Source organism: Orcinus orca, chromosome 15 (genome assembly GCF_937001465.1).
Source record: "Orcinus orca chromosome 15, mOrcOrc1.1, whole genome shotgun sequence".
NCBI classification, from domain to species: Eukaryota; Metazoa; Chordata; class Mammalia; order Artiodactyla; family Delphinidae; genus Orcinus; species Orcinus orca.
Window position 1 is genome coordinate 73,123,149 of NC_064573.1, and position 25,916 is coordinate 73,149,064.

General features: G+C 54.8%; 1 protein-coding gene across 4 annotated transcripts; it reads left to right on the forward strand.

Moving 5' to 3' along the window:
• The first annotated feature begins 1,337 nt into the window (after positions 1 to 1,337).
• MSI1 (musashi RNA binding protein 1) lies at positions 1,338 to 23,955 on the forward strand. 4 transcript variants are annotated; one of them, XM_004281424.3, is made up of 15 exons: positions 1,338 to 1,538; positions 1,708 to 1,748; positions 2,311 to 2,392; positions 2,491 to 2,575; positions 5,452 to 5,493; positions 7,002 to 7,094; positions 10,721 to 10,769; positions 11,919 to 12,001; positions 12,492 to 12,609; positions 15,170 to 15,250; positions 16,465 to 16,521; positions 19,310 to 19,378; positions 20,183 to 20,370; positions 20,822 to 20,885; positions 22,168 to 23,955. In XM_004281424.3, exons 1-14 carry the CDS (start codon positions 1,480 to 1,482, stop codon positions 20,861 to 20,863), a joined length of 1,089 nt encoding a protein of 362 aa, XP_004281472.1. In that variant the 5' UTR covers positions 1,338 to 1,479; the 3' UTR covers positions 20,864 to 20,885; positions 22,168 to 23,955. The 4 variants fall into 4 exon arrangements, with proteins under 4 accessions (XP_004281472.1, XP_049553901.1, XP_033264533.1 ...); XM_049697944.1 differs by having other exon boundaries at positions 20,216 to 20,370; XM_033408642.2 differs by lacking the exon at positions 16,465 to 16,521.
• The last annotated feature ends 1,961 nt before the right edge of the window (positions 23,956 to 25,916 follow it).

Below are 25,916 nucleotides of genomic sequence, written 5' to 3' on the forward strand. Positions count from 1 at the left end.
CCAAGGAATTGAGGAGAGGATATGGATTTGGAGAGGTGACGGATAGGGAGAGTGGCCTGGGTCCGGAGGTGATCCAGGATGGACTTCCTCGGGGTTCCCAGGCTAGAGGAGGGAGTTTAAGGCGTGGATGAGATGGCCCCCAGGAGGTTGGGGTGAAAGCACTGGAGGATCTCAGAGACCCAGAAGATGGGGGTGTGAGGAGAAGGAAGACGGGAAGGCGTTTGCCTCCATGGGAGTACTCTAAATTGAGACGGACCGAGAGAAGTAACTCCAAACGCAGTGGGTAGGCAGCCTAGGTTCTTCCAATCCGATGGAGTGGGGCTTAGAACTCTGCAAAAAAAAAAAAAAAAAAAAGGTGGGGGGTCATTCAGAGGGGAAGGTGCACAGCGGAGCCATCGAGCTCCTAAACTGGAAACGGGAAGCTCTGGAGGCGCTGACCTTTCCCCCAGCCTCGGTGGGGAGTTGGGCGCTGAGCCTCTGGAACCTGCTTTCCCGAATCCAGACAGAAGTCCGTGTAGGGCTGACACGAGGGAGCCGGGGAGTGAGGGAAACTGTGGCGACTCCTCACACTGGAGGGGGTTGCGGGCAGCGGCAAACCAAGAACCCGGGCTCGGGGCAGGGGGTTTCTCAGCAGACTATAGAGTCCACGGCTGAGGACGGAAGGGATTTGGGGGACCTGAGAGGGATTCTCAGAAAGGGTTGAGGGGAACGGACACTATTTCTACGGCGGTGCTGAATGAAGGCTCCCCGCTCGGGACGCGAGGCACCGAGAGGGTTCCCCGAATTGGATATGGGGGATATGGGACACTGGGAGCGGACTGAGGGCCGCTGAGGGGGGAACTCTAAATTAGGTTCGGCGGAAACTGGGGGCTCGGAGGGTGATTCTCGCTCGGACCGGGGGAATGGAGGGATCCTCACCAGTCGGAACGTGAGGGGATTGGGGTCTATCTCCCTCCCGACCCAGGGAGATTGGGGACCTCTTAGATTCTGGATAGCGGGGACCTGAGAAGAAGGACTGGGGGGCCCCAGATCCGGAACCGAGCTACCTTGAAGGCACCGGGAAGCGCTTCATTCCGAGAGGGCGTTCCCGCGGCCCGGCCCCCGTGCCGGGGTGGATGGGGGGTGCGGCCGCGCCCAGGTCCCGGCCCGCCTCGGGATTCGGGGTCTCTCTCGCCCTCGGGGACCCGGGAGCCCGGCGGGAGCGGGGTCCCGGCGCCGCCGCCTCCGCGGGCGCCCGGGCGGACCGGCGAGCGCTGGGATTTATGCTCGCAGGGCGGCGGGGGGAGGAGCCGGCAGGTCGGCCCCCGGCGGGCCCTCCCCTCGGCCGTCCCCGCCCGCCCGCCCGAGCGGGGTCGGGGGAGGGGGCAGCATGGCCTGTCCGTCCGGCCCCCTTCGCCGCGCTCCTCATCTGCCCCGCGCCGAGCGCTGCCGCCGCCGCCGCCGCCGCCGCTCCGCTGCCCGCGCCGCCCGCGGCTCCCGATGGAGACTGACGCGCCCCAGCCCGGCCTCGCCTCCCCGGACTCGCCGCACGACCCCTGGTACGGCCCGGCCCGGCCCGGCCCGGCCTTACTGGCCCGCGCCCGCCCCGGCCCCGCCAACATGGCCGATCCGGGTCGGGCCGGGCCTCCCCGGGGCCCGGGCCCGCGCCCCCTGCGCCCGGGCGCCCGGCGCTCACGCGGGCCCTTTGTGTCTCTCCTCCTCCCGCAGCAAGATGTTCATCGGGGGACTCAGTTGGCAGACTACGCAGGGTGAGCGAGCCCGGGAGCGCCCGCCGGCCCGGCTGGGCACCCGGGACCCCCCGGCGCCCCGGAACCGGACACCCCAGCCCGGCCCTGCGCCCCGCTGACCCCAGGCGCCTCCGCGCCCTGTTTCGCGCCCCGCCCGGGGACCCCGAGAGCGCAGGGCGATCGGCTAGCGCGCACGGCCCAGCGGGTGGAGGGGAGGAGATGAGGGGTTCAGGGGGCATCGGGGGGTGGGCTGAGCCCCCGGGACCCGCCGGCGGCAGCGCCAACTCCGCTCGCACCTGCGGCTCAAACTTTTGTGAGGCGGCTCCCGGAGCGGCGGGAACCCGGCCGGAGCCGTCCCCCCTCCAGCCCAGCTCGGCCCTCGGCTTCCTGGGGCCCCCAGTGGGCGCCAGGAGGCTCCACGGCAGCCGGGTGAGGACCGGGGGTGGGGGAAGCGGTGGAGAGCGTGCAGCCTGCTTGGCGCGGGGGCGGCCGGGCCGAGCCGGGGTCACTGGGGGCAAAGGACGCGGGAAGGGGGGAAGGGCGCGGGGCGCGGGCTGGTCCGAAGGCGGGTGTGTGGTTACAGAAGGGCTGCGCGAATACTTCGGCCAGTTCGGGGAGGTGAAGGAGTGTCTGGTGATGCGGGACCCCCTGACCAAAAGATCCAGGTGAGCCCCTCACCCCCTCCTCCTGCTCCCGGCTCGCCCCCCTCCGCCGCCACTCACTGCCTTGTAACCATCTGCCTCTCCCTCACTACCGCGCGCAGGGGTTTCGGCTTCGTCACTTTCATGGACCAGGCGGGGGTGGATAAAGTACTGGCGCAATCGCGGCACGAGCTCGACTCCAAAACAGTGAGTGGCCCTCGGGGCTTCGGGGGTCCTTTGGGAGAGGGAGGTCGCTGGAGGAGAGGGTCAGGCCTCTCCCCAGGGGACAGCTGGATGGGGTCCTGAAGTAAGGAGGGAGTTTTCTGAGTAGAAGGGCTGCCACACTCTGAAACTTTGTCACTAGAGTTGAGGGGAGACGGAGCAGGAAAATCCCAGGCCAGCTAGGAGATGTTACACCCCCCAACCCCTCCAGTACCGGTGAGGGAAGACGCAGCTACCATCCCCTTCTTGTACATACTAATCTTGATGCCTCAGAGAGGAGTTTGGGGTGGGGCTAGGTCCCACCCCTAGCCCAAATTGGGTGAGTCAGGGCTGCAGTGACCCACCCGTGGCTTCTCTGAACTCTAACTAGTATTTGGCTCCCCCCACCCCATTCCAGACCAATGGCAAAGCATCACTGAATCCCCCTCCCTTCTTCCTTCCCTCCCTCCTCCCCTGACTTTTGGTCAATGAGCTCCTGGCTTTGTGTGGAAGACGTGAACCTGCTTTGCTCATGAGGGGATTTATGAGAAGGGAGCTAGCTTGCCTGGAGACAACCCTTTCCAGCTAGATCTGAGGAGAAGCTGCTTGTTGGGCATTCAAACTCCAGGAACATTTTGCTGCTGTCTCACTGCTCCCCCAGTGTCTTGGGCCCTGCAGGGGGCGCTGGCACAGGCCCCAGCTCAAGGGGAGAGGGAAGAGGAGAAAGCAGAGGAGGGGTTCCTCTGTGATGGGGTGACTGCCTGCCAGGGGGCCGGGACAGTGCGATCTCTCACCACACTCCCCCACTCTCCTCCAGCCCTGGGCCTCCCTGCTTGGGTCAGTCATTGGCTCCTGTTTACCTGCAACAATAGCTGGTTGTGCCCAAGAATTTGTTAAATTACCTCCTGTCCCCGGCTCCTGTTATCTCTGCCCAGTGGCTCCCACTCCTGCTCGAAGTAATGAGCAAATGAGGCCAGGCCTCAACTTTGCCGGCTCTGAAAGGATCTTCTTGGCGCAGACTGAGTGACCCAAGCTGGGAATGGAGAGACAGTGGCCTATTGTTTTTGGTGATTATCTGCCATCAAGCTGCCTGTTCTCCTACCATCCCCTGTCCTCAGAATGCACTGATGGCTTCTGCAGCGCTCAGGAAGCAGAGATTTTGGGGCTGGGGCTGGAGCTGAGGGTGGGGGCATGGAAGATGGATAAGGGGAAGAGAGAGGGGAGGAAGGAGGATGAGATGGGCATCCTTCTGAGATTCGGGACTTGAAAAGGGCAAGGGCTTTGTGTTTGGCATTCTTCAGCCTGGGAAGGGAGGTTTATTGTGGGGAGTTTATTTTGGGTTCTGACTTTCACCTTTTATTTACTTGTTGGGTTTTATGTTGCCAGCTGTGAGTCAGAGTGGAGGTAAGGTGTGTCAGGGATTGGGTGTGTGTGGCTCTGCAGGACATAGCTTGGGTACCATCTCCCCATCAGTGTCTGCACATGGGGACTGTCTGAGGTGTGCTCTGGCAGCCTCCAGGAGAAATAGAAGGACGAACATGTCCATCGAGGTACGAAATCATACCTTCGGACAGGAGAATGGGCAGCTGTGATTATCCCTGGAGCCCCTTGGCATTTGGGGAGAGAGGAGGCATTGCCCAGTGTGGATTTTGGAGGTTCCTTCTCTGTGGATAGATTCCAGAGGGGGAACCAGGGAGGCTGGCCCTGGTTTGTGCCATTCAGGCAGGGAGGGACCAGAACCCGTTGCCTAGAACTAGGCTGAGTTTTGAACGGAAGGAGCTCTGGGGAAAGATAGATCTTCCCTGCGATTGGCTGGTGAACTTCTGAGTGGTTTCCACCCATGTGAGTGGCAAGAAACTCTGAAATGACCGGGCCTCAGAGGTCGTGCATTGATCACAGTGTCTCGTGCTCTGGCTTTTGCTGTTTGTCAGTACGAATATAGTACCCGGGAGTACCCAGGTGCATCTTGCTTTTCCCCTTTGGTTGTTCACAGCCAAGGGCAAAGGTGGCCTGCTGGTAATAGCACCTTTGTTTGTGCAATGAAGGGCAGTTCACAAAGGAATGCTTTCACCTGCATTATCTCATTTGATTCCTTGCAGCTCCCTCTGGGAAAAGTGGGTGCTATTGTCCCCACTTTGCAGATGGGGGAACTGAGGCTCAGAGGGATCAGGCAAGTTACCAAGATCACAGGCTTGGCCAGGGGCCCAAAGTTTCTGAGTTCAAATCCCGTGCTCTTGCGTGTCACCAAACCTGCGCTCTGCTTCACCCCAAGCCAAGCTGTATTATCAGGGAACTGTTTGTTTGTGGCCTCAAGAAGGGCTGTTAGATGTCGATGGTACTGGGAAAACAGAACTGAGTCTACCCTTGGTGGTTTATGAACTCTTATCTTGAAGCCTTTTTCAGGCAAAGAGTGTTTCCATTCACAAGGCTTCCGAAGTCTGGATCGCATACCTCACCTGGACAGGTATCTGTCAGGCAGGAAGGCCCTCGATATACCTGGTGCTGGAAGGAATAACACTTTGTTTACTTTTTTCTGGTTCTTGCTGAGGGCTAGACAACAAGTGCTTTGTAAGCATTACCTCAAATAATCTGCAGACAGCCCTTTGAGGTGGATGTTAGTATTGGCCCATTTTGCTGGTGAGCTCAAGCCTGAGGCTCAGAGAGGTTAAGTAATTTGTGCAAGCTCTCACAGCTGGGAAGCAGGGTAAGTGGGATTTGAACCCAACAGCCTGGCTCTAGGGCCTAAATGCTTAACTGTTACATTTTCCTGCCAGAGGCTGTGGTGGTTTCTGTCACCTCTGTGTCCTGGGATGAGAGAGGTCCTCAGATCTTCAGGCTGAGTGTGATAACCAACGCCCCTCTACCTCTCTCTTCCCTTTCAGATTGATCCCAAGGTGGCCTTTCCTCGGCGAGCACAGCCTAAGGTAGGTATGTGTGTGTCTGGGAGCAGCTCTGTACAACCGGCAGTGATTTTCCCAGCATTCCCTTCTATGGAAGAGGCTTCTGGTTAGAGTGTTAATGGCATGGACTGGGATGGGAGGAGGGAGGACTCTTCACGTCCTTGTTCTGTGAATTGCGGACACCATGCATTTTTCCGTCTGTGCTCTGGGGTGGACTAGAGAGAGGGGGCTGCATATATTGAGAGAAGAACCCCTCAGGTGATTCATTGCCCTGTATTTGAAGCCAGTACACTTTGGACCCTGAGTCTAATTCTGACTCTGGAGATCACAGCCTCTGTGCCTAGCACCTCTGGGGGGTCAAACACAGCCCAGACTTACTCTCTGAAGCTGAGCTAAAGTCAGGCCAGGGAGCTACCTCTGACCCCCCAATTACCACCCCTCACCTCTGGGGTGAGGTGTGTTGGGCTTGAAGAGTGGGAAGGGACCATGGTGTCTGACACCTGTTATCTTTCAAGCTGGATGACTGTGGCTGCCCTCCCAGGTATTCTTTTTCCCTGGTGCTGTGGCGAGTTTTTCTGGGTGTATGGAAAACAGATTTCTGAGCAGTTGAGCTATACAGAACTCAAAACTTTTGGTGCAGGACAGGAGCCTATTCCAGAGCCCAGGGCAACTAGCCACATCTTAATTTTTAAGCAGTCGAAAACAGGAGACAGGCGGAAGGCTGACTATAGTACAGAGATCAAGACCGCTGAGTCTGCTGATTTATCATGTGTCCTGGGACTAGGTCCCTCCTCAGAAGATCTCAATTCCTCCTTTGCAAGGGGTCAGTGGGAACTGGGATGCTTTAAGATTTTGAGTCATGTTGCCCAGCTCCTGCCACTGCGAAGGGAGAGAGGCAGGTTTTAGGAGACAGGAAAAGGGCATCACTGAAAGAGTCCAGCAGAGGGCCTGAAAGCAATTATGAAGCAGGTATTTGAAGGAAGCCGCACCAGGGAGCACATGGTCGGAATTGGGTTAATTCCATTAAGCAGTTTGGTGACAGAAGGTGCTTTAGTGTTAGGATGGGGCTGGGAATTGCCATGGATTAGCCATGCGCTCCTGGGGTAATTAGGACCATGTGTTCTTCGTAAAACAGGGCTGGGGCCACGGGGCAGCCAGAGGTTGGGTTGGGAGGAGGTTGATGAGGAAAATGTCGGTGTTGAGTTCAGGGGGACCCTGGGATGGGCCTTGGCCTCTCCCAGGAGGGGCTGGTGGGGTCTTTGAGGTAGGCTGTAGGTCTGGGTCACTAAGCCATTCGCCTTCCTGACACAGACCCCAGGAAGCGAGCCAGCCAGGGTGTGGGGTACACAGCTGCCCGTTACAGGCCTAGAGGCAGGGGTCCAAGGGGGAGCTTGGGGGGAGGGGGAGCTTCCGAGTAGCCGGGGCCACAGAGAGCTTGTCAGCTGGCGCCCTGGCAGGAGGGCTGGAGCCCCTGCTGGTGGCGGTAGGCCACAGGACTCAGATGCCCACTTTCTCATTCCCTCCCCTAACAGATGGTGACTCGAACGAAGAAGATCTTTGTTGGGGGGCTGTCAGTAAACACCACGGTGGAAGACGTGAAGCAGTATTTTGAGCAGTTCGGGAAGGTGGGTCAAAACTGGGGGTGCTGGCTGGGGGGTATGACAGGCCTGTAGAATTTTGGTCAGTAGCAAGTGGAGTCCAGCCAGGTCATTCCAATTCCTGCAAGAGTTGAAAAGGGGGCTGGGTCCTTTTGTGGGTGAGGCTGGGCCAACCCACCGTTCAGGCTCCTGGCCTATCTGTGGGCTTCGGACTCTGGACACGTCCCCAGGGAGAGAAGCCACACAGTAGCTGTCCCTGTTGTTGCCCTTCTCCTGCTTATCTTCACTCTCCTGAGGGAGGCTGTGCTCCCGAAGCCAGTTCAATCCAGTCACCCCTTGGCCTCCTGGGAGTTTGCACCTGTCCAGTCCACGGGCGGTTGTACCTTCCCCCACTCCTTCCTGGTGAGGATGATAAGGAAGCAATAAATATGACTCCCAGTTGTACTCAGGACCCTCCTTGCACAGGTGGGAGCTGAGGGGGAGGGTGCCGATCTCTTAGCTACTGGGGAGGGGCTGAAGAGACCACCCCAAATTCCTGATCAGTCCCGGAGGACTGCTTCTTAGCTCTGAGGTGCAGGGAGCTTACATTTCTGGGCCATTTAGTCCATGCAGAAGCAGATGTGGTGACATGAGACAATAGGGTGTCCCCAGAAAGGGGAGCAATGTGAACATCAAGGTCGCATGGAGAGATGGCTAGGAGGGGACCAAGTTTTAAGTCTGGGGCTGAAGTAGGGCTGCTGTGCTTAGTGCTGGGGTCCCTGGTCTTTTCTGACCTGAGACAGGCTGCAGGCTGGATCTCACTTTCCCGTCAAGGCTCTTTCAGTTCCCTGTTAGGCAAAGGGCACAGGAGAACGTGGCTTGGGAATGGGATGTGAGCTGGGGACTGGGTGGGTTTCCAGCCCCCCCACACACACTCCGTCTCTAGGGTAGAAGGGGAGAGGGTGGGAGGTCCCCTGGCCAGCGGATGCCGGCGATGCAAGGGCCAGAGGCCTAGGCTCAGGCGCCTCAGCGGGGACCCGGGCACAGGACCCAGGGCAGGTCGGCCGCCTGGGCCCCAGAGGGAAGGGCGCTCCTGGGAAGCAGCAGGCCCCGCTCGGCTCCGGTGGGGTGTCTTTGTGTCTGAGCGCCGAGCATTAGAGCTCGCACTAATCTGATCCAGCAGCTGTGATTGGAGGCCGCCTGCCCCCGGGGCCGGCGTTGCCATGGCAACCGGGCCCCAGGAGAAGCCGTCAGCGGCCGCGTCTTTTGTTCGGGCCTAAATCGGCGTTGGCATGTGAAACCGGCCCGGGGAGGCCAGGGGGAGCTGGAGAATAGGCTGCCAGGGAGAGAGGGGGACAGCCGGGAATGCCAAGGGCCCCGCGGCGGGGGGCCTCCCGCCCGGATCGAGGGGCCGCCGCCGAGGGGGTAACAATGGTCAGCCGCCATGGCTGCCACTCAGGCTTAGCGGCCGCCGAACTTGGCGGCTCCCACTGGTCAGCAGGCCTCGGCCGCCTCCCCTCCCCCCGCCCGAGCCCCCCTGCCCCTGGGTTCCCATGGAGACCAAAGCCTATTAAGGACACTGGGCTGGGAGCCTCTCTCCCCTCAGCTGGCCCCAGGAGGGGGACACTGGTGGGGGTCCCCTGAACCCCCAGCCACTTTCCTTGCTCTGTGCCCTGGCCTCAACCCCGGTGCCCCACTCTGGGTCTGTCCAGCCAAGGCCCAGGTTGAAGGGTCTGGGGGGCCAGCGCAGGTAGAGTGGGAAGGTTGGGTGGAGGAAGGGCTGTGGATTTGGGCTGAATCAGTTTTGGGTCCCGCAGGAACTCAAAGCTGCAGGATGGGGGAGGAGGGTGTGGCTGGTTCATCTACTCATTCGTTCAAAAAATAATCACAGTAGCACAGGTCCAGGTGCTCAGTAGGGTGGTCATGGTCATAACTGACACAGGCACTGTCTTCATGGAAACTTCAAAGCCAGTGGTGTCCAGCTGTTCTGTCTCTAGCTTTGCCACCCTCCCCCATGTGACTGTGGGTAAGACCCTCTATAATAAAAGTAATAATAATAATAATAATAATGGCTGTTACTCATTAAGCACTTACTGTATCCCAGGTACTGTGAGTTAAGAGTGTTACACGCACTATCTCATTTAACTCCTCCCTATAAGACACTGTGTATACCCATTTTACAGATGAAGAACTTGAATCATAGAGACATAAAGCTGCTTGCCAAGCTTACTTTCCAATTCCAGCCTGTCCTACTCAAAGCTTGTGCTTCTATCACAAGCCTCCTTTCTGGGTTTCTCTTTTCCCTGTGCTAAACATGCATTCTCCATCCAGTTTGGACGGTCTAGCTAATTTGGGATGTGGGCTCAGAATGGGTCCATAGCATGGGAGTTAGGGTGGCACTGTGCTGCAGGGCCCTGGGGCAGGAGGCTTCTTAGGAAGGGAGATGTAATATCCCTCTGAGATTCTCCAGGGACCCAGCTGCCTCCTGGGTCAGTGGAGGTGGGGTGTGTGCGTGTGTGTGTGTGTGTGTGTGTGTGTGTGTGTGTCCTGGTTCTCCCAGGGGAGAGTCAGGGGCCCAGTGCCGCTTGGTGCCTAAGAAGAACTGGAGGACCACCCAGTTCAGGGGCTGCCCTTTCCACTTTAACAAGGCAGATGACGGCCTGGAAAGAGAGCAAAGGAGAGTGGGTAAGAGGCTGTGCCCCAAGGCCTCAGGAAGTTTTCCTTTATCCCTTGGGTGTCTGACCATTTGGGGGAGGGTCAGCAGCTGGAGTGGGATGTGGAGGGGGGAGAGGCAGTATCAGAGGCAGCCCTTGATTTCCACCGAGGGTGAATCAGACCTTAGCTTAACCCCATGAGACAGCTGACACTGGCTGAAGAATTAAGAGGGCAAGGAGGGAAGCAGCAGATGTAGGCAAAGGGAAGCTCGGACTGCAGAAGGGAAGCAAAGGACTTTGGCTGTCCATGTATCTGAGAGGATGCCTTGAGGGAGTAGCAAGAAGAGAAGACTGGAGTCCAAGGGATGGGGGATTAATGTAGATCCTCCTCCTTCCTCCACCCCTTTCCCCTCCCCCAATCAGTGGGAGGCAAGAAGCCCAGGCACTGAACTCTACTTGCTTTAATTACAGCCTCTAGCAAAAGGAAACCTCAATTAGAGGAAAAGATCTGTACCATGAGAGGGGAGTTGGGTCTGGCTGGAATGGCTGTCCTCCCGGCCTTTTGCAAAAAAGGAAAGAGGCTTTCACTTCCCCACCTCATATCTTACTCCTATATTTTCCCCTCTAGCACCCATTCTATGCCTCCTCCTCCCAGGTTTGATCTGGGATTTGCTGGGTGACCTTGTGTAGGTGACTTCACGTCTCTGAGCCTATTTCCTTATCTACAAAATGAGGATCTTACCCTGCAAGGAATATGGAGGAGAGGATGGTGGGGCAAAGTGCCAAGCATATGTTTGGTGCTTAATATGTTCAGGCTGGCCCGTTGAGATTTTGAGGGTTGAATGGTGGTGCTGTGGCACCCAGTTGGGGTTGCAGATGGAAAGCTGTCCCCTACCCAGGGAGCAGGTTTAAGATAAAGCCTGGACTGGGCAAGAGGGGAACGGGTGTCGGAGCCCTTGCTCCTGCGTTGTGGTGGAGGCCCCCGTGTCTGGTGGGTCGTCCACGGTAGCTCTGTTTCAGGTGGACGATGCCATGCTGATGTTTGACAAAACCACCAACCGGCACCGAGGTGAGTTTGGCCCCCTCCCCCTTCCCAGGCCAGGCTGGGGGCCTGTGGTCAGCCAGGGGGCTACAGGTCACAGCTGCCCTTTCATCTCGCCTCCTGACATCCTATCCCCGAGGATCTGCATCCTCTCCGGGGCCTGGCCTTACAGAAGGCTTTTGTCCCGCCGTTTCCTGTGCTAGAAACTTGCCGAATTGCAGACACCCGAGAGGAGCAGAGGAGCAGACCTCTCCTCCCCTTGCAGCTGAGCCCTCCACCCCCACCCCAGCCGGTGTCTGCCTGGGCTTACCTTGTCCCTGGTAACCAGAGCTTAGACCGGGCCACCCCCGGGTCAGGCTGACTCCACAGCCCCGGGCAGTCTGCTCCTGCCACTGCCCCCTCGCCCCACCCATCGGCTGAGCCCAGCCCCCAGGACCCTTGCCCCTGAACCTGTGAGCATCTGGGCCACCGGGTGTACACTGCCTGGTTGTTTTTCTCCCAAGGGCCTTGCCTTCTGAGAAATCCCATTCCAGCCCCTGGGGCACACCCAGGAGGAGGCGGGGTTGTTTCTCCAGTGCCTTCAGAGCTTTTGGGCCTTTTAGCCTGTTTGGGGAGTGGGGTATGTGCTGGTGGGTGTGTGTGTGTTTTTGTCTGTGCATGTGAGGGTGTCTGTGTCTGAATAGTTTTGTAGATCTAGCGTGTCAGAGTAACTGTACATGTACACAGGGGCCTTTATGCATTTGTGAGCACTGGTGAGTGTCTCTGTGATATATGGGTACCTAGGTGTACCATATATCTGTGTATCTGTGTACAAAAATATATTTGTACACGTTCATGTGCATTTTTAAAAGTATTTGTGTGTGCTCTTTTCCCCTCCTTGGAAAGCATCTGAGGAAGAGAAAAGGCATGTTGAATGTTGTTTGCATCATAGCTCTGCCTCTTTCTAACTTGCTACGTGGTCTTGGGCAAGTCACTTCGCTGAGCCTTGGTTTTCACATCCGTGATTTGGGAGCTGAAACCCTGTCTCATCGGGTAGTTGAGAGGTTGCTAGGCTGGGAACAAAGCTTCTTGTTAACGCTTAGACACTTGCCTGTGAGGGGGGAGTGGTGTTATTGGTATGACTTGGGGCTGGGTTTTGACCATGAGCCCTGTTCTGAGCCTGCCTTTGCCCTCTAGGGTTCGGCTTTGTCACGTTTGAGAGCGAGGACATCGTGGAGAAAGTGTGTGAAATCCACTTCCACGAAATCAACAACAAAATGGTGAGCCGGGATTGGATGGGGTGGAGGTGCAGAGGGAGACTAGGGCTCCAGGCTGAGCCAGCCAGGGCTGCTTGGAGGTTCTGCAGGCAGGCAGAGGGGCCTCACAGTCAGTGGGGCAGAGCCAATTCTCCCACCCGCTGGAAATCTGGACAGGAAGACAGTGTCCCACAGCTGTGAGAAAGCATGGCTGGTGGGCTCAGAGGGACCGGGTTGAAATCCTTACTCCGCTGCTTACTAGTCTAGTCATTGGGCAGATGACTTCCCCTCTCTGAGCCTCAGTTTCCTCATCTGTAAAATGAGAGTGGCAGCAGTACCTCCATCATAGGGTTGGTGTAAGCATTCGATGAACTACTGCATGCACAGCTGATCTCTAGCACTCTGTGATTCCTCCAGAAATGGTAACCATGAAATTAACAATAAAGAGGCCTGCCAGGGAATAGGAGGGTGACCTGCGTCTATAGGAGGGACTGACCGCCAGGTCTCATTGCAGGTGGAATGTAAGAAAGCTCAGCCAAAAGAGGTGATGTCACCGACTGGCTCGGCCCGGGGGAGGTCTCGAGTCATGCCCTATGGAATGGACGCCTTCATGCTGGGCATCGGCATGCTGGGTATGTGCTAGGCCTGCATCTGCGGCTTCTTCCTGCCCAGAACTGCTCCCGGGGCTACCAGGGGCTGCATGGGTGTTGCATCTCCTCGGTGGTCTGCCCTCCTGTCTGTCTGAGTGGTTGGGTAGGAGTGTGGACCGAGGATCTCAGGTCTGCGGGTCCTAATGAAGGTAGGCCGATTTGGTTGTAGGGTGCTGCCCTCTGGTGGTGACCAAAAGAATGGTCCAGCTGCTCCTCATTAATTGGTCCTTCTGTCCATCCGTCCATTCTATTTTTTGTTCACCCATCTGTCCAGTAAACAGTTATTGAGCAACTATAAATGCCAGGCCCTATGCCAGGAAGTACAACGGTGACTTTCCTTGGAGCTTTATGGTCTGGCAGGGGAAAAAAATAAGTAAGAACATAAATAAATAGGTTTAGGATGAGAATTATAGGATGCCAAGGGAGCATGGTCATAGCAAAGTTGACCAAGACTTGGAGAAGCTAAGAAGGAAGTCACATTTAAGCTGAGTCTGTGGGTTGTGTAGGAGCTAGTTATGGGAGGTCAGGGAGCAGGGGAGGGAAAAAGTGGTCAGGCAGATGGAAGAGCATTTACAGACCCAAAGCCCTCTGGGAAGGTAGAAAGAAGGCTGCTTCTTCTTGTTCATTCAACTAATATTTATTGAGCAGCTTCTGAGAGAGAGGACCTGCCTTCATGGGGTTTCCCATCAAGTGGGAGACAGAAGTGAATGGGCAGTGTCACCACAGTGATTGGAGGCTGTGGGAGGCCCAAGGAGACACTTAAATCCACCTGGGGGTCAGGGAGGCTCCCCGGAGGAGGTCAAGGTTACCGTGAGCCTTGGAAGTTGAGCACGAATCAGCAGTGCTTGGGACCCACGACTGAGGGTGAAAAGTCTGAGCTGGGCCCCCAGGAAGGTCACAGTCTCCCTGGAGAGACAAGATGTATATACACAGAAAGAGAACAGTACAACGGGGTCTTTATGCTGGGGATGGGGGAGGGGTGCTCTGGGGACTCATAGGAGGGGCTATAGCATGGGCTAGAGGGTCAGGAGTGGGATCACAGATAGAGGGGTGAGGAATGTACCCGCCAAGTGGAGCATTGTCTTCTCCTGAAGTTTTTGTTTTAACTTTTTATTTGGAAGTAATTTCAAATTTTCAGAAGAGTTGGAAAAATAAAGTAGTACAAAGACCATCCATATACCCTCTACCAGATTCACCTATCGTTTATATCATACCCATTTTGCTTTTATCATTCTCTCTGTATGTGTACACACACACACACACACACACACACACACAGAGTACACTTGTGATTTTTTCCCTGAATCATTTGAGGGTAAATTACATACATTTTGGCCCTTTACCCTTAGATAATTCACTGTGTGTTTCTCAAGATTAGGGATGTTCTTTCATGAAACCACATTATAATTACCAATTTATACTGATAGAATATTTTAATCTAATCTATTATCTATTTTCTGATTTTATCAGTTGATCCAGTAATGTTCTTTATAACTATTTTTGTCCTCCAGAGCAAGTTCCAGGCTAGAATAAAGTATTGAATTTAGTTGTTCTGTCTCTTTAGCCTCCTGTGGAATATTGAGAAAATTTTCTTTTCAAAGCAATTCATTAGCTGGTTTCACCCCATTTAAAAAGTGGGGGGAAAAAAGAAAACCTCTAACCAGTAGTGAGAATTGTGGTTGAGAGACTTGGAGCCAGTCACATCTGAATTTGAATCCCAATTACACCATTATTACTCACTAGGTGATCTTTCTTTCAAAGCTGCAAATATCTATTATAATATATGTATACTAAGTAGCAGGCACCGTGTTGGTGTTTTGGAGAGACAAAAATAAAAGATGGGAAAGACAGAAAATCAGCACTTAAAGAAATCCTGGGATAAGTTCAGATATTGGTCATCAGTGCTATGAAAGGGAAAAACCAGGGTGACATGATAAATATTGAAAGGGAAAAACCAGGGAGGGTGACGTGATGAATATTTTAACTGATGAAAGGGAGGTCTCTTGTGTGATGACCTCTCTGAGGAGGTGACATTTGAGCTGCGTCTTGCACAATGAGAAGGACATAGTTATGTGAAAACCCGGGGAAGAGTGTTCCAGGCAGAGGAATCATCATGTGCAAAGGCCCTGGGGTGGGAAAGAGCTTGCTGAATTTGAGAAACAGCAGGGAGGCCAATGTGGCTGGAGCAAAGTGAGAAAGGGGCAGGGTGTAGATGAGGACAGGATGGAGGCAGGAGCCTGAGCATGAAGGGCCTTGATAAGAGTTTGGATTATTCTCAGCTAATAAGTGTCACCTCTCTGAGCCTTAGTTTCTCTATCTGTAAAATGGGGCTCCTAATAGTACCTCTTGGGATTCTTGTGAGGTTTAAGGAGAGAGTAAAGTGTGCAACAGGCTTTGCACAGGGCTTGGCATGCAGAAGGTATATGGTAAATATGACTGATTATTATTCATGATACAAGGTGGGGAGGGAAATGAGAGGCTCACATCCTTCCCTGCTGAGCTGTAGGTAAGGCATCTGACACTGGTCCCCTTGCCCTATCAGGTTACCCTGGTTTCCAAGCCACGACCTATGCCAGCCGGAGTTATACAGGCCTCGCCCCTGGCTACACCTACCAGTTCCCCGGTAAGTTCTTCCCAGTGTCCCTCTGCTGCCAGCATGTCCCTGGTTCCCGGGCAATCTGACTCCTCATGGGCGGTGTCTGGGGGTGCATGGCATGGGGGAGGTCTGCCTGCTGGAGGCTTGGAAGGAAGGGCACGTCTGAGGAAGGAGCGCCTTCGCCCCACCCATCCCCCCCCCTCCCCAGAAGCTGGGGGGACTCCCCGTGTGGCCCTGCATGGCACCCCTCCCTCCCAGGCTGATCTCTGCCCGCCTCTTGCCTTTCTCTCCTCCCTACCCGCCTCTGGGGTTGCCACTTCCACCAAAAGGGCATTGGGCTTGTGGTGGGGCAACCTCCCTGAGGGCCAACGTTGGTTGTGTCCTTACGGACTCACCGATAATGACCATGTGCTATGCTGAGCCCCTTTCAAGGCAGACAAGACCTTTGGAGACCCTGAATGCTGAAAAACAATTTAAAAGCAAGATGATCACCACCCTCATTTGTAATTCAAAATAAAAACAACACTAGGCCTTCTCATAAGTGGCGAGAAGCCCAACGAAGTTCTGAGCTTTCCCATGATGACTATTCAATGTTTTTTTTAATATCAAATTTCATATTTTTGCAAGGCTTTTGTTTGCTTGTTTTCTGGTCTTATTTTTCTAGAGGTCCCCTAAGCACTTGCACCTTGGGCAGTCCAGCTTGGAATCCTCTATACACGTGTTTTTGTCTAGTCCTGACAGTAATCTCTGGGGGAGGGCATGGTGATCCCCATCTTCTAGGTGAGGAAATAGGCTCAGAAGGGAAAAGTGACTGCAAAGATGACTCAGCTAGAAAGTGGCAGAGCTGCTCTAGGGTCATCGCTTCCCATCAATGCTTCCTTCCCAGCTCCTCCCCGCCCAAAGAAAATAGGAGGAAAGATGGATTCTGGGAGATTTTTTAGTGCAATTTCAAGACTTTTAAGAAAAACAGTGGGAACAGAAGCTCCAGCATCACCCAGTGCCCAGGGTATAGGTGGCAACTCTGCCCACTCTTCCCTTCTCTGTCTGTCTCCCTTCTCTGTGACTGTGTCTCCTTCCCCACCCTTGCCTGCTGGGGACCGTGCTCTCCCCATTCCCAGCTCTCGGGTCCTGTGCATGGCCTGTCCCCCCACCCAGTGTCCCTGTGGGTGCATTTGTCCTCCCTGGGCCACGCCCAAGAGGCCTCCCTGCATCTTCCTAAGCTGTTTTACGTTTCATTTTAGAATTCCGTGTAGAGCGGACCCCTCTCCCGAGCGCCCCAGTCCTCCCCGAGCTTACAGGTCAGTCGCTCGGATTTCGTACACCTCACAGGCCACATGGGGAGAAAGAGAATGACCCAGGAACCTTCCCAGGGAAAGCTAGCGGGACCCTTTTCTCCTGCCCTCCAGTCTATGAGGATGCAGCAGACTCGGGCACTGGCCAGTCTGTGTAGCTGCATGGCCCTTAAGGGTGGGGCATAGGGCCAAGCCCAGCAGATGGAGGCAAAGTCACTCATTCATCCATTTGACAAATATTTATCTAACGCCTCCCGTATGCCAAGCACCTTGTAGGCGCTGGGAGCCAGTGGTGAACCAGCCAAGGTCTCAAACTCAGAGCAAAGTGGGCCGGGTGGGGACATCAGGACATGGCAGTGGGCGTGGCTCCACTCAGTGCCAGCCAACCCTGCCAGGAGGGGATGCAGACCCACACCTTACAGATCTTATTTTCCAAGAGAGGCCCAAAACCCAGCTTTCACTTTCAAATGAATTTTTCAGTTATTTTCAAATGTTGGCAACCAATTTCAAATTTTTAAACCACTGCAGGCCAAATGCAACATATTTGAGGGCCAAATCCAGCCCGTTTGCAACTTCTGGGCAAGTAGGTGATGTGCTTGGCCATCCTGAACCATTTCTCAAGCTGGAGTTTTTACTTGGGCCAGTCAGCTCAGCTCTGGAGCTGGGGCCGGGGCTGAGGCCCAGGCCAAGGGCAAGGGGCGGGGCGGGGTGGGTGCAGATGAGGTGGGCTGCAAGGGGTTTCTCTGTTCAACCCGCTTCTCCCCCCACCCCATCCCCAGACTCCCCCCCAACCTAGCCGTGTGTGGAGGACGTGAGCGTGGATGCTGCTTTAGATGAGACCTTCCTTCCAAGGGATGCTCAGGGGGGCCCCAAAATGGGGGAGGGGAAAGAGGAACCTGGGGTGAAGGAAGGGGAGGGAGTCCTGGTGGTGGGGCTAATAGAGGCTCTTCCCTGAGCAGAGTGAGTGGGGGAGTGAAAAGGGGTCTTTCCTACTCATTTCAGAACTCTTGTGTTGAGGACCTACTGTGTGAGACACTGCCAAGCCCTGGAGGCAAAGCAGGGACCAGACACCCAAGCTCTGATCTGCAGAACTTGTGCTCTAGAGAGAGAGAGAGAAATGCTTATTATACAAATGAGTAATGCTTTACTGCTGTGATAAGAGCATGCTGGATTTGCTTTGTGGAAATGCCTAACTGGGCCCCAGACTAGACCTCAGAGCCCAGCCCTGCCGTTAAAGAACCGAGGAAAGAAATATCCCCTCTGCAGACATTTTGGCCAGGGAGGATGTGGGTTCAAGGCTAAGCAGTTCTTGGAGGTCTGGGGTCCAGACTATTCCCTCGCCTTCAAGAGACGAGGGTGTTTCCCTCGTGCATTTAATCAATATTTTTTGTGCCAAATGCTGTTCCAGGCAGTGGGGATTCAGCAGGGAATGAGACAGACGAGACCCATGCCCTCCTGGAGCTGATAGTCTAGTGGAGGGAGACAGGAATAAACAAGTAAATAAACAAGTATCAGATACTTTCTCAAGGTGAGAAGTTCCACAAGGAAAATAAAACGGGGAGATGTGCTAAAGTGTAAGTGTCAGGGGCGAGGGGCTGCCTCAGCAGGGGTGGTCAGGGAAGGCTTCTCAGAGGAGGTGATGTCTGAGTGAGAAAGTGCCAGCTCTATGAAGACCTTAGGCAAGTTGTCTCCCAGCGGTGCAGGAATGCTATCCTAAACTTTAATCTCCTGGCCCAATGGCCTAGCCAAGGACTTTCAGGGTTGTTTTTCAGGGTCCCTAGCGTCAGGTCCAGTTCAGGGCCAGGGTCACCAAAACAGCCCCCAGGGGCACATCTCGGGATGGGAGAGGGCAAATGCAAACTCCCCAGACCCTGGCTCTGGTTGGGATTGTAGCTTCTCAAGGGCTGCAGTGGCAGAGCCAAGCGGCAGGGGGCGCTCACCCCCAGGCCTGAGGGAGCTCCAGACTCATGCCAACCAATTATTTAAGCAGAGGTCCCTCCTAGTACTGTTCCTTCAGCTGACACTTATTAAACACCAACTGTATGCAAGGCAGGGTGCTAGGCGCTGCGGAGGTGGGAGGGGGGTAGACAGGAAATAGCCAGATCCCTGTGTCTGAAGAGGGGGTCAGAGAAAAGGGGATGAGGAGACTTGGAGGAAGGAGTGGTCATTTCTGCCTCGGTGGTGGTCAGGGGCCCCTGAGGCAGGGAACTGCGTGTACACGATGTATCGAGGACATGCTCACAGGAGAAGGGGAGCGAGGGGAGCCGGCCAGGCAGCAGAAGGAGTGAAATGGGCTTGTGGCCTGGACTGGAGTCTAGCTTCAGCCGGATCCCACCGGGGGGTAGGGGGGGATTAATACACCTCCTGGTTGGTCCCTTGGGGCGACAGCCTGGCTTTTGGTACCCGTGTCAGTCAGTCACTGGCTCCACTTGACTGGGGTTGGGAAGAGGGACATAATCTCTGTATACCCCTGGGCTAAGTAGCCCCCGTCCAGCCAAGGGCCCTCCCTGGAGAAGGGGGCAGCTGCAGGCGACGCTCAGAGCAGCTCGTGGGGGGTGCACCACCCGCACCCGCTATGAGGTTTGGTTGTTCAAGTGTGTCCGTCAAGTCCAGGGGAGAAGCTGAGGATCCCTGGGAGGCGATCCTTTCGCCTCCCTTTCTCCAAGAGAGTCCTTCTGCCTGACCCCAGGGCTGCACTGACCCCTCCGAGGTGGGGTAAGGCTGGAGAGGCTCTGCCCTCATCCCCTGCTGCCCCTCAGCTGCCACGCTGAACCGCCCATACCTTTCCTTCCAGCCATTCCTCTCACTGCTTACGGACCCATGGCAGCGGCAGCGGCAGCAGCAGCTGTGGTTCGAGGGACAGGTGAGGCCTTCTGGGGTGCAGGAAGCGAGGGAGGGGAGCAGGGGGCAGAGAATTCTAGAGGGGTGAGGAGGTGGCCCCTGCCACCCCTCTTCAGAGGGACTCACTTATTCATTCACTCAACGAATATGAACTGAGCACCTGGCAGGCTGGCCAGGAAGGAGACTGACGTGGTCTCCGCCCTCCAGAGCTTACAGGCTGGTGGGGCATCAGGTATTAAAAAGGCAGTCACACGGAAGGAAAATACTGCCCGCTGGGGGATGTCAGCTGTCAGAGGAGCTCACAGGCCTCTCAGGAAGGCTTCCAGGAGGTTGCACCTCTTAACTTCGCATTTGAAGGCAAACAGGAAGAAAAGTATTCCCAACAGAGGGAAGAGCAGGTGCAAAGGCTTAGAGGCCAGTTAGCATGGGTGGAGTGCAGGAGTGGGGAGTGGGGAGGAGGTGGGAGGAACCGGGTCCTGGGGAGACCCTGAACATTTTAAGCAGCAGAGTGATGTCCATTTTAGAAAATGCACGCAGCTGCAGGGTGGGTACAGGTGTGAAGGGGCTCCAGAGGGGAGGGGAGGTCAGTGAAGAGGCTGCTGAGTGGTCAGACAAGAGATTATGGGGGCCCGAGCTGGGGCTGGGGGTGGGGGTGGGTGGATGGATCCTGGAGGATTTCTGGGTGGCGTCGCACATGCCCCTCTGGGTTGTGGGGGGGAGGCAGGGGGGAGGGGCCAAGGTCAGGCTGGGTGGAACGGATTGGAGGGGATGCTGGGGGGTCACAGCGGGCGCCGGGGCTATCACCGTCTTCTTTCTGGGTTGCCAGGCTCTCACCCCTGGACGATGGCTCCCCCTCCAGGTTCAACTCCCAGCCGCACAGGGGGCTTCCTGGGGACCACCAGCCCGGGCCCCATGGCCGAACTCTATGGGGCAGCCAACCAGGACTCGGGGGTCAGCAGTTACATCAGTGCTGCCAGCCCCGCCCCCAGCACTGGCTTCGGCCACAGTCTTGGGGTGAGTGGCTGGACCTGGAGGACCCTGAAGTTGAAGGAGGGAGAGGCCTTGTCTGTCTGTGGGGGCAGAAGGGAGGCGAGAGATGACGGATGGAGAGAGTGTCACCAACCAAGGAACAGTGAGGGTTATCATTCAGTCATTCAGTGGACATTTAATAATCTCCTCTGTATGCCAGGCATTAGGTGTGCTCTGGGGATACTGTGCAAATGAGACTCACCATCTCTGCCTGCATGGAGGCTAGATTCTAGCTCAGGGGTGCCCTACTTTTAACCAGGGTACTGGTTAATGCAGATTCCCAGGCCCTACCCTGGAGAATCTTTTAGTGGGGGCGATATGGGCAGGGCTAGAGAAGGTCTGTGCCTCACCTGGGGCTCCTGTGAGAGACGGAAGGAGCCCCTGCGCTTTCTCTGCTGCCCCCAGGAATCTAGGAGTCAAATTCTTTTCTTTCCAGGGCCCCTTGATTGCCACAGCTTTCACCAATGGGTACCACTGAAGCAGGAGGCAGGTGGCAGGAGGTGAGGAGGTGGGCAGGGGCCTTGGGGTGTGGGTGGCACTGGGAAGGCTAGTACTGGGCAGCCTAGTCTGGGACATGGCCCCCGTCCCTGCCTTCATGGAACCCACAGCCCAACGAGGAGACAGACCTTCATCCCAGCAGTGGTCAAAGAACAGGAGGAGCGGCTCCATAAAGAATGTACACAATAAGGCAGAATGTGCTGCCTCTCAGGCGAAGATTTCTTTTTTCAGCACCCTTTTTTTTTTAAATTTTTGGCCGCGTTGGGTCTTTGTTGCTGCGCATGGGCTTTCTCTAGCTGCAGCGAGCAGGGGCTGCTCTTTGTTGCGGTGGGCGGGCTTCTCATTGCGGTGGCTTCTCTTGTTGCGGAGCACGGGCTCTAGGCGCGCGGGCTTCAGTAGTTGTGGCTCACGGGCTCTAGAGCTCAGGCTCAGTAGTTGTGGCGCACGGGCTTAGTTGCTCCGCGGCATGTGGGATCTTCCCGGACCAGGGCTCGAACCCCTGTCCCCTGCCTTGGCAGGCGGATTCTTAACCACTGCGCCACCAGGGAAGTCCCCGAAGATTTTTTAAGATTGATGATGCCCAGCCGTGATAAGGGGGGAGGACAATCTGCAAATTGGCTCAGGTTTTCCAAAGGGCAGGTTTATCCGGACTAAACATTCATGCCCTTAACACAACGATTCCACTTCTAGGCATTTATTTTTAAAACTGCAAATAACTGAAATGCCCATCAACAGGAGAGCAGTTAAACAGACTGCATGCATACAATGGAGTATTACTCAACTGGTAAAACAGGATACTTTCAACATATATGCGTATACAGAGAGTGAGGGGACGGGAGGACCCTGCACACACAGTCATCATGCTGTGTATGGTGGGGCATTTTGTGACCCAGTGACATTTCCTTTGTTCATTCATTCATTCATTCAAACAACTATTTATTGAGCACTATTCCAGAAAAGGGGAAGGTAGAAGACAGACAAGGCCCCTCTCACTCTACAGACAAAAATCAAGTGAGCAAGTGAGATCATTCCAAATCATGTGTGAGGGGTATACCTACTTTAGGGGTTCAGAGGGCATCTCTGAGAAGGTGACGTTTGAACAAATCCACCTATTCAAAACTCTATGGGAAGGAGGGTTTCAAACGGAACAGAAAATGCGAAGTGTACGAACAAAGCTTGCCTAGGAGGGGATTAGGGAAAGAGGGCTGCAGGAGGATACCTGTGTTCTGGGGGCCGCAGAGAGGTGCGGGGGCAGCACGCCCATAACCTGCCGCTGTGTTCCAGCGCCCCGGCCTGCAGCTGACTGAGGACCACGAGTGAGCCAGCAAGGGGGCGGGGACACCTCAGCCGCAGCCGCCTTCCCCTCCCCCGCAGCGACTCGGACGCGACCGTCTGCCCCACCCCCCCACCCCCCCACCCCCGGCCCCGGCCCCTGCCCTGCTGCCCACCCCCGCCGGACATCCATCGTCTGGCTCCCCTACTAACCTCCCCCTCTTCCCCAGCCTCCCCTGACCTGCCCTGCCGCTTTTATTTATTTTGGATTAGCCAGTTGCCCCCACCGCCCCTGGTTCTCCCCTCCCCTGTCGGGTCTGCACCCCGCTCTCCTTGCCGCGCCCCCCTAGGACTCCCGAGAAGGCTTTTGTATTTGTGCATAGCTAGAGTGAGGGCGGAGGGGGCCTGTTACAGGCCGCAGCCACAACCCTGGTTTTTTATTCCGATTTTCCCTCCTTTTCTCTTTCCTTTTTTTTTTTTTTTTTAAAGAAACCGTTTTTTAGGTTGTGAATGTGAAGCCCCAGGCCGCAGGGGGCAAGGGGCCAGGTGCCCCCCCACCAGCTGAGAACAAAATGTCTATGTGGGTGCGGGCCCCTGGCCAGCTCCCTCCAGCCCTGGAGAGGAGGACAGGGCTGCGTAGGCCAGGCCGAGCCCCTGGAACCATCCCGTCCTGTATCATATGTAAATACTGTGAGGTGAAGCCCACACCCCTCTCTAAGACCCCTTGGGGGTGAGGGCATCGCCTCGCCCCACCTGGCAAAGGTCTCCCCTCCACCGTGTTTCTCTACCTTCCTCAGACACCGTTACTGTAAGCTTGCAGGCCTCAACTGTGGCCGAGTCAGGCCCGCTCTCTCAGGCCCTAGGGGTCAAGGCCTTGGGCCCGCTCACCCCGAAAACCCAGTGTGGGAACGAGGGAAGAGAAGGGCTCACCTGGAGCCACTGCTGGAAAGGAATTAACTCTCCAAAGGTCTCCCCCTGCCCCCTACCTAGTCGGGCCTTCATGGTTTCTGCCCTGAGCCCCTCCGTAAGTGGGCATCGGGCGGGGGGGCACTTTGGGAAGGGGCGGACCCCAGGGGAAAGCAAAGGGCTTCTCAGGGAACCCCCAAATTCTCTCACTGAAGTTCCCCACCAGGATGGTCCCGTGGCCAGAGCCCCTTGGCTGCCCCAAGCCCCCCGAGCCCCCTTCAAAGGAAAAAGAGGCTCAGGTCGTGACTCCTCATGAACAGCGAGTGACCAGGCTGGCATGGCAGGGCTGAGGCCCCCCGCCGTCGTCCCCCCTCTCTGTGTCCTCTCCCCCAGGTCTGAGGCTGGGGTCCTAAGCTCCCTTCCCCATTATAGTCCCTGCCTGTGAAAACCCCCTTTGGAGAGTTAATTGTCTGTGTGAGGTGCTTAACCTATTAGCCCTGAGAACACAAAGCAATAATCTTTGTTACCGAGATGCGCGGCTGTTTGTGTTTTTTTTTTTTCGTTGTTTTTTTAAATGTTTCCTAATAAAAGAGAAGCTGCATTTTATTGGTTTTTATTTTTAATTTTCTACACGTTTGAGCTGAGTCATAAGAGACTTAGCTTCCCTCTCCTCCCCTTCCTGTGATTCCCCCACCCCACTGGGCCCATCCATGGGCTCAGGGCCCTGGAATTCCGTTTTCTGATTTGTTTGGGAAATTTTTTAAAAAGATGTTACACGGTGTTTCGAAGCCAGCAAGTTACCACCCTCCGGTGTCTCTTCTCTCCACATCTGTAACTTCTTTTTCCAGGTTTTATTTTCAGTTTTAAATTCCTAATAAATTATTTGAAAACGGGCCTGAGCTTGTGAGTGTCTTGCATCTCTCTGTGCGTTCAGGTCTAGGTACCCCAACGATACCCTTTTTCCCTTCTCCTATTTTCCTCCTGGAATAATCTCCACCTTCCACTCGACCCAGCTCCCATCTCCAACTCCTTCATCAGCCTCAAAAGCTTAGTGTTGATAATGAGATACCACTTCACACCCATTAGGATGGCCATCATCAAAAAAACAGAAAATAACAAATGTTGGTGAGGACGTGGAGAAATTGGAACCCCTGTGCCTTGCTAGTAGGAATGTAAAATGGCACAGCTATTATGGAAGATAGTTTGGTGGTTCTTCAAAAAGCTAAACATTGAATTACGATCCAACAATTCCACTCCTGGGTATACACCCAAAGGAATTGAAAGCAGGGACTCAGATACTTGTACACCAATGTTCACAGCAGCGTTATTCACAATAGCCAAAAGGTGGGAAACATTCCAAGTATCCATCAACAGATGAAATGGATAAACATGGTCTTTCCATACAGTGGAATATTATTCAGCCATAAAAAGGAATGAAGTACTGATATGTGCTACAACATGGATGAACCTTGAAGAATTATGCTAAGTGGAAGAAGCCAGACACAAAAGGACAAATACTGTACGATTCCACACATTTGAGGTACCTAGAACTGGCAAATTCATAGAGACAGAATGGGAGTAGGGAGTTATTCCTTAGTGGTTACAGAGTTTCTGTTTGGGATAATGAAAATGTTTTATAAATAGGTAGTGCACAACATTGTGAATATAATTAATGCCACTGATTGTACACTGAAAAGTAGCAAATTGGTGAGGGGCTGTAAAAAAGTGGTACATTTTGTTATGTACATTTTACCACTTTTTTTTTTTTAAGCTTAGCATCGGACCCCTTCCTCTGGTTTGCCTTTAACTCAGAGAATCCTAAGAGGGTAAGGTGGGAAAAGCAGCTCAGGTGGAGGTGGGTATCGCCAAATGGTTAGATGTGGGGTTTCCAACACCTGGCTCCTCCCCTTCTTCTCTGAGCTTCCTCTGCCTCTCTGAGCCTCAATTTCCTCATCTATTAAAGGGAATTATAAAGAAGCCAGACATAGAAGGCCACGTATTATAAGATTCCATTTATATGAAATATCCAGGAGCCACAGAGTTAGAAAACAGATTTGTTGGGACTGGAGGGAGGGAGGCAATGGGGAGTAAATGCTTAATGGTTAAGGGATTTCCTCTGGGGTGATGGAAGTATTTTGGAACTAGAGGCGGTGGTGGCACGACATTGTGGATGTGCTAAAAGCCACTGAATGGCTCATTTTTTAAAAAAATTATTAATTTATTTTACGTATTTATTTTTTTTGCGGTACACGGGCTTCTCACTGTTGTGGCCTCTCCTGCCGCGGAGCACAGGCTCATGGCTCACGCGTCCAGCCGCTCCGCGGCATGTGGGATCTTCCCAGACCGGGGCACGAACCCGTGTCCTCTGCATCGGCAGGCAGACCCTCAAGCACTGCGGCACCAGGGAAGCCCATTAATTAATTTATTTTTGGCTGGGTTGGCTCTTCGTTGCTGCACGTGGGCTTTCTCTAGTTGAGGCAAGCAGGGGCTACTCTTCGTTGCGGTGTGCGGGCTTCTCATTGCGGTGGCTTCTCTTGTTACAGAGCACGGGACTCTAGGCACGCGGGCTTCAACAGGTGTGGCTCGCGGGCTCTAGAGCGCAGGCTCAGTAGTTGTGGCGCACCGGCTTAGTTACTCCGCGGCATGTGGTATCTTCCTGGAGTAGGGCTTGAACCTGTGTCCCCTGCGTTGGCAGGTGGATTCGTAACCACTGCACCACCAGGGAGGTCCCAATTGCTCACTTTTAAATGGTTATTTTTATGTTATGGGGATTTCACCTCAAAAAATTTAAAAAGAGAACCATAAGAGTATCTCGGGTGGTTGTTAATTAAACGGGGAGGGCTGACAGGATCCAA

Coding starts and splice junctions, on each gene's coding strand:
- MSI1 (XM_004281424.3), top strand. CDS start 1,480: ATGGAGACTGACGCGCCCCAGCCCGGCCTCGCCTCCCCGGACTCGCCG. Junction 1,749..2,310: donor CAGTTGGCAGACTACGCAGG/GTGAGCGAGCCC, acceptor GTGTGGTTACAG/AAGGGCTGCGCGAATACTTC. Junction 2,576..5,451: donor ACGAGCTCGACTCCAAAACA/GTGAGTGGCCCT, acceptor CTTCCCTTTCAG/ATTGATCCCAAGGTGGCCTT.